Source organism: Crocuta crocuta, unplaced genomic scaffold (genome assembly GCF_008692635.1).
Source record: "Crocuta crocuta isolate KB4526 unplaced genomic scaffold, BGI_CrCroc_1.0 scaffold115, whole genome shotgun sequence".
In the NCBI taxonomy this organism is placed as follows: domain Eukaryota; kingdom Metazoa; phylum Chordata; class Mammalia; order Carnivora; family Hyaenidae; genus Crocuta; species Crocuta crocuta.
In genome coordinates, this window is record NW_027530575.1 from 8,574,434 (window position 1) to 8,582,058 (window position 7,625).

Sequence of the window (7,625 nt, forward strand, 5' to 3'; positions counted from 1 at the left end):
ACAGCCTTGTCTTAATACTTGGACTTTTTTTTTTTTTGTCAATCAGAAACAATTGCCAAACCAAACACACGGAATTGGCAAGCATGCCTCTTTGGTCACATATTTTTATAGCTTGTGGTTCCCATTCCTCTTGATTTGTCATATCTAAATATTGCTCATCTTGGCACTTTAATGGAATTAAGGGAGTATTTTGGAACCCTATGTATGTCAAAATCACCACACAATTGAGTCTTATTACACCTTTGGAATCTTCTGTATTTGTCTACTATCTTCCTATACCAAGCTTCCTATAGAAATTCACAACTCCCTTTTAAAACATATGCACAATTCTTAACAATTTTCAGCATCATGTCTATTTTCCATAAAAGTTTGGCTTTGATTAAATCTACTGATGCAGGTTGTGTGAGAGAATGTATGTCACTGGTCCTTAACCTTAGCTTCCTATTTGGAGTATCTGATAAGTTTAAAAATCTTCAGCCTGGCTGACTCAGTCAGAAGAGTGAGTAAGTCTTGATATTGGGGTTGTAAATTGAAGCCCCACACTGGGTGTAGAGATTACTTAAAATCTTGGGGCACCTAGGTGGCTCAGTCGGTTGAGTCAACTCATGATTTTGGCTCAAGCAATGTTCTCAGGCTTCACGAGATTGAGCCCTGCACTGGTCTCTATGCTAACAGCATGAAGCCTGCTTGGGATTCTCTCTCTTTCAAAAATAAGTAAACTTTAAAAATTCTTAAAAATTATCCTCCTACCTGAGTCCCAACATTGCAGATAAGATTCAATTGGACTGGAGTGTGAAAAGAACATGAACAGCTTTTTAAAGCTCCCCAGGTGGGGTTAATGTGAAGCTAAGGTGGAGGCCTACTGAATTTTGTCAGATCTTTCATTCAAAGATGACTTGCATGTGTTGGGTCCTTCACTGTTCACAGTCATATCCTGAATATCTCCAAGTGATCAGAGCTTGTAAAGGAGAAGATCTGAGTTTTCCATAGCAACAGCCAAGGTGATTTTTTTTCCTTCATAGTTCTAGTATTTTTTTTTTACATATATTCCCCCTCCATACTCTACAGCTGGTTAACTGTGCTGAATATTACTCTATTGTTCTCTGCTCCAGACCTACCCTTCTATACTTGAAGTTGTGATGCTGTGATAGGGGCTAGGAACCTTTCAACTGCTGCTCCAATTTTCCACCTGTCTTAAGTTCTTCCAATAATGGTAATCAGGAGCACATGCACTAATCTCCAACCTTTCCCCCATACCTCTTAGTCCATGGTGTTATCACTATATCCTGCTGCTATGGCTCTCTTACCATGTTTTTCCTTTTGTGCCTTTCACCTTTCAGTAAGTATTAGTCATCTATATTAAATTACCTCCATTACAATAACTAGTGCAGTTTCTTTTTTCTTGATACCTGGTAAATCATAATATGTGGAATAAAGCTACATTGTGAGATGCAATGGGAAGATTGCAAGGTGAGGGGGGATAAAAAGGTGACTGTAATGATATGTCTTCGTCAATGATATACAACCGAGCTTTCAAGTAGTGGTGATATTTCCAGTGGCTGAGTGGTTTTTATTGTGCCTGTAGGTTATTAAAAAACTTAAGTCTTGGGGCGCCTGGGTGGCTTAGTCGGTTAAGCGTCCGACTTTCGCTTAGGTCATGATCTCACGGTTCGTGGGTTCAAGCCCCGCGTCGGGCTCTGTGCTGACTGCCAGCTCAGAGCCTGGAGCCTGTTTCAGATTCTGTATCTCCCTCTCTCTCTCACCCTCCCCTGCTCACGCTGTCTCTCCCTCTCTCCTAGAAATAAATAAAAATATTAAAAAACAAAAAACAAAAAAAACCCCTAAGTCTTTATGGATAAATGTAACTCTATCTTCACTGTCATTACTCAAGGATGGGAAAGGACCGTGTCCTCAGGAAAGGGCAGATCTTCCCTTTCACTAGTAACCACCTTATTAGGATTCCATTTTGTCACCATGCTTCCTTCTCTTCTCTCATGGTCAATCTGTCTTTGGGTCCTTCTGTTTTCTGCTACACACCTAGGAACCCATGTTCATATCAATCTTTCCTTTATAGATGCTACACATAGTTTCTGAGGTAGAAATTTGGGGGCTTTCTGAAAAGCTTTCCAATAACTGGTTTCATCTGCTCTGCCTTTACACTAAGCCAATGGCCTACCAACTTCACTGACAGTGAAGTTCATATTGGATCGGCTCTTCCTGCTACAAAGTGACTACAGTTTAATACTAAATTTCCCTCTTGTTCAAGCATTCTAAAACATCTCAACATGCACACTTTCTTCTCCAATCCTTCTGTACATTCCTCTCATTTGATCTTTTGGACTCTCTAAAATTTTCCTCTGTCATTTATGCATACACAAACATAATTAGCACACTTTCTTTCATATCCAATTTAATATGGTAAATATTGAGGTTTTCTCTGTATCCGTTAATGAGAAATCAATCTCTGAGCTTATCTTCCAGTTGAGCCTTGAGAGGACTACATCCCTGGCCCACATTTTGAATATAGAGATCTATGAGAGCTTCTGAAGTATTTAAGCAAATTACCAAGTCACCAGCTAAATATGTAAAAATAAACAGTTGTCTAATATAAAAATCTATATTGCTGGACAATAAATTTAAAACCTGGATAGTCATTCAAAGCAGCAAAAACCAGACATCTCCAATGCATAAAATTGCAAATCCCAAACCAGGTGTATAGAAAGAAAATAGAAAGTTCTTCTTAAAGACATGAATTTTAACTGATAAAATCAGGTTCTTGGAATTGGAGACCTAATTCTCTCTAAATTACATGGTTATGTCAATGGTTTTGTAGATAAAAAAGTCATGTTGCTTTCTCTGGTTGGAAAAAAATGTGTCTGAATTTTATGATGAGATATGTAACCTGAAAGTCAGAAGAGAGGAGTAGAGATCCGCTTCTTCCTGAGAAGAGGAAGGATCTAGACCCTGCCCCCACCCCCCTGCAACCTCAGTACGTTTACTTTTTTCCTTTTTCTCTTCCATTAATAATCACACGTCCTTAGAGATTGGGAGAACATGGACCAATTTGGCTAATTATGTGCCATGCCCTTTGAGCCCTCAAGGCCAAGCCACTGTAAACAGTCAGCCTGTGCTTTCCAGCTCTTTAGTGACCAGTTCCAGTTAAGTGGGCTCCAAAAGGGGTCTCCTCCTCCCAGAGTTGTTTGCTCCAGGAGACCCATTCTTGCATCTGTCTTCCTGCCAGTCCTGGAAACAAAGCCTCTGTCCTCATCCAGCTCCAGGTAGGGGAGTGGCAGTGAGATCTGCATTCCTCAGTCCTGCTCCAGGAGAGATACAGTACAGCTCAGGGGCAGTAAGTGCAGTGGGAGAGACGGAATGCAGAAGGACTGGAAGAGCACTGTTTTCTCCTCATCTAGACAACCAGGACAGTTGGGATACCCAGACGGGGGGTGGGGTGGGGGGACCAAATGGAAAGATTCAGCTCACAGCCCTATAAAGACCTAATGTTATTGGGTTTTGTGGGGATCCTAGAAATTTTATTTAGATTTCTATTTTTGTCCCATGTTAGTTCTATCTCTCATAGGTTATTCCCCATCAGAGCAGTAAATTGGTGCTTCTTAACTGCCAGTAAGTCCTGCCAATGATCATGAAGGTGATGATGATGGAAATGATGACAGTAACCAGAATGTTACAAACTTATACTTGGGACTTGGGACTCCCAGTGCTGGGCACTGAGCTAAGTTTTCTATGTAGCTTGCTACCTCTTATCTGCATTGCCAGCCTTGAAAGGCAGCCGCACACATTATCCTCATTTCAGAGTTAAGAATAGGAGCCCAGCATTTTTTTTTTTTCTCTGCTGAAGTGCAAGGAAACAGAGCAAACAATTTCAGTGCATGGACCTTAGAGACCCACCATTGAATGCTGAATCTTATCTGCTCTACTTTTTTATCTGTATGCCACTGGGCAAGTTCTTATTGTCTTTGATCTGGTTTATACAACTGTACTGAGCCCTGTACTTGTGACTAAATATGTGGTGGACGCACACAGTAAGGGCAAGGTAATATTTAGACATTATTAATATTGTTGCTATTGTTACTGTCATTACCAAGGCTAAGTGCCATCTAGCCAACTAAAATATCCTGTGATTGAAAGTTTTGGTTTTTCCTAGATCCTGAGAGAACCTTTTTTTTTTTTTTTGTCCTTATGCAGATAGATACTGAGTATTTGGAAGGAAACAGATGAATCACATTCGTTTCCGATTTCCCAGAGACGATACTTTGCGTGGCACAGAGCACGTGACAAGGACAACAGTCATCTCTGTTCAATATTGAATAGACCCTTCCCTGGTTCTCATGGCTTCAGTGCTCTCTCTGGGTGCCTCTCTTCCTTCCAGGGCAAACCTCTGTTTGGTGTCACACATGTCTTGAAATGGATGCTGTTCTCCCTATTTCTAGGTGATACCTAGAGGGATTCCAGCACAGAGAGGTTGAGACATTGCAAATACTCCACATTTAGTACGTGACAGATGTGAGACTGAAAGGCCTGATTCCCATCCCAAGGCTCTGTGCACACAACTGCTTTTGTCCCAGATGAGCAAACAGAACAGGGCCACCAATTCCCTCGGTTGAGATTTTGTAAGCTCATCTGTGAATTAGGGAAATGGGCCAAGTGGTTTACGAGGGCCTTTACTGCATGAATATTATATATCATAGAAGTTTCTATGAAGAGTAATGCATTTTGCCGCTTGTTTTGGAAATCTGTGATATGGAAATATCACTCCTTATACAAAACAGTAATTTTCATGTGGATCAATCATGAAAGACCATTGCAGCACAGACTTTAGGGCTGTTTCCAATTCTGTGCCTTGACAATAAAAGCATGAAGCTGCTTTTGTCTATTAGGAAAATAAATGTAGGGGCGCCTGGGTGGCTTAGTCGGTTGGGCGTCCGACTTTCGCTTAGGTCATGATCTCGCGGTTCGTGGGTTCGACCCCGCGTCGGGCTCTGTGCTGACTGCCAGCTCAGAGCCTGGAGCCTGTTTCAGTCTGTGACTCCCTCTGTCTCTGACCCTCCCCTGCTCACGCTGTCTCTCTCTCTCCTAAAAATAAATAAAACATTTAAAAAAAAAGGAAAATAAATGTAGATAATTAATAGTAAAACTGTACATGTATTGATTTTTATAATTTTATACTTATGCCTAAATATTATAGAAATTCTTGCTTGTATAAAATGGAAGTGGGCACAAGAATTTCATTAGGAATATTGTAATAAGAAATGGAAAAAATAACACTCATCCGTCAGGTAATACTATGCATCATTCAAGGTGCTTGAAATAGATGTGCGTACTTCACAGAGACACTTCAAATGCATTATTGTGGTAAATGAGAACTAAGGAAACAATATGGGTATTATTATAGTATTAAGTAAGTTTTTAAGAAAACTGTTTATAAATACATCAATAGGAATATACGGAAACACTGAAAGGAAAATATACCTGCCACATCCTTGACAGTGTTTGCGTTTGGGCAGCTGAAGTGCAGAGGGAAATGGGATCATGCAGGGACAGCAAGAAAACTCAACTTTTCCTGGTAACAAATATGAATTCTTTTTTTGTTTTTTTAAATTTTTTGAATGTTTAACAGATAGAGACAGAGCATGAGCAGGGGAGGGGCAGAGAGGGAGACACAGAATTAGAAGCAGGGTCCAGGCTCTGAGCTGTCAGCACAGAGCCTGATGCAGGGCTTGAACCCATGAACTGTGAAATTATAACCTGAGCTGAAGTCACTTAACCAACTGAGCCACCCAGGGACCCCAGCAAATGTGAGTTCTCAAGCAAGTATAACTAAATATTTCTCTTTTTTTAAAGTTTATTTTGCGAGAGACAGTGCAAGCAGGAGGGGCAGAGAGAAAGGGAGAATCCCATGCAGTCTCCACACTGTTAGTACAGAGCCTGACATGGGCTTGAACCCACAAACTGTGAGATCATGACCTGAACTGAAATCAACAGTCAGACACTTAACCACCTGAGCCACGCAGGAGCCCATAAAAAAATTTTTTTGTGGTATAGATGTATATTTATTTTATTATTTTATTTTACAAATAGTTTATTGTCAAGTTGGTTTCCATATAACACCCAGTGCTCATCCCCACAAGTGTCCTCCTCCGTGCCCATCACCCCCCTCCCTCCCACCCCCATCAGTCCTCAGTTTGTTCTCAGCATTCAAGAGTCTCTCATGGTTTGCCTCTCTCCCTTTCCCCCACCATTTCCCCCCTTCTTCTTCCCCATGGTCCTCTGTTAAGTTCCTCCTAATCCTCCTATATGTGCAAACATATGATATTTGTCCTTCTCTGCCTGACTTATTTTGCTCAGCAAACACCTTCAAGGTCCATCCATGTTGCTACACAGCCCATAAATATTTCTATGTTTATATATTTGTATGCTTGTCTAACATTCTTTGGTTCAATGTCTTCATGGCGGGTATATGTAGAAAGAGGTAAATAGCCCAGACACTAATAAAGAGTTCTAAGAGGAGTGTACAATTGAGAAATGTTGCAGAAGGTAACAGGAGGTAGGATCCTCAAGTGTGAATCCTTTACTTGTAAATCGCCTGAATCAAAATATGCACACTTAGCTGGGTGTCTCTACACTTGTTTTGTTTATTCAATGCTTTTTTTTTTTTTGAGAGGTGTCCCATCTTCATGGAACCACAGAATCTAACTGGTGTGTCAGAATTCTTCCTCATGGGACTCTCAGATGACCCGGAACTACAGCCCCTTCTCTTTGGGCTGTTCCTGTCCATGTACCTGGTCACTGTGCTCGGGAATCTGCTCATCATCCTGGCTGTCGGCTCTGACCCTTACCTCCACACACCCATGTACTTCTTCCTCTCCAACCTGTCCTTGGCTGACATTGGTTTCACCTCGACTACCATCCCCAAGATGCTGGTGAACATACAAACACACAGCAAATCTATCACCTATGCAGGCTGCCTAACTCAGGTGTCCTTTTTTTTCCTATTTGGATGTTTGGACAGTCTACTCCTGGCTGTGATGGCATATGACCGGTTTGTGGCCATTTGTCACCCCCTGCACTACCTAGTCATCATGAACCCATGCCTCTGTGGCTTTTTGGTCTTCGTGTCATTTTTCAGCAGCCTTTTGGACTCTCAGATTCACTGTTTGATGGTGTCACAACTTACTTTCTGCACAAATGTGGAAATTCATCATTTCTTTTGTGATGCACCTCAACTTCTCCACCTTACCTGTTCTGATACCTCCATCGACACCATACTAATTTATTTCATAGGGGCCATTTTTGGCGGCATTCCACTCTCAGGGATCCTTTGCTCTTATACTCGAATTGTTTCCTCCATTTTGAGAGTCCCATCGACAGGTGGGAAGTACAAAGCCTTTTCTACCTGTGGCTCTCACCTGTCAGTTGTTTGCTTGTTTTATGGAACAGCTCTTGGGGTGTACCTCAGTTCATCTGTCTCCCTGTCCCCCAGGAAGAGTGCAGTGGCCTCGGTGATGTACACTGTGGTCACCCCAATGCTGAACCCCTTCATCTACAGCCTGAGAAACAAGGACATCAAGAGGGCACTGTGGAGGATTATCAGCAGGACAGACTAA

General features: G+C 41.6%; 1 protein-coding gene across 1 annotated transcript; it reads left to right on the forward strand.

Annotated features, from left to right (window-relative positions):
- Nucleotides 1–6,638: 6,638 nt before the first annotated feature.
- On the forward strand, nt 6,639–7,625 carry LOC144234701 (olfactory receptor 7E178-like). The gene has a single exon (XM_077768035.1). It carries the CDS (start codon nt 6,696–6,698, stop codon nt 7,623–7,625), a length of 930 nt encoding a protein of 309 aa, XP_077624161.1. The 5' UTR covers nt 6,639–6,695.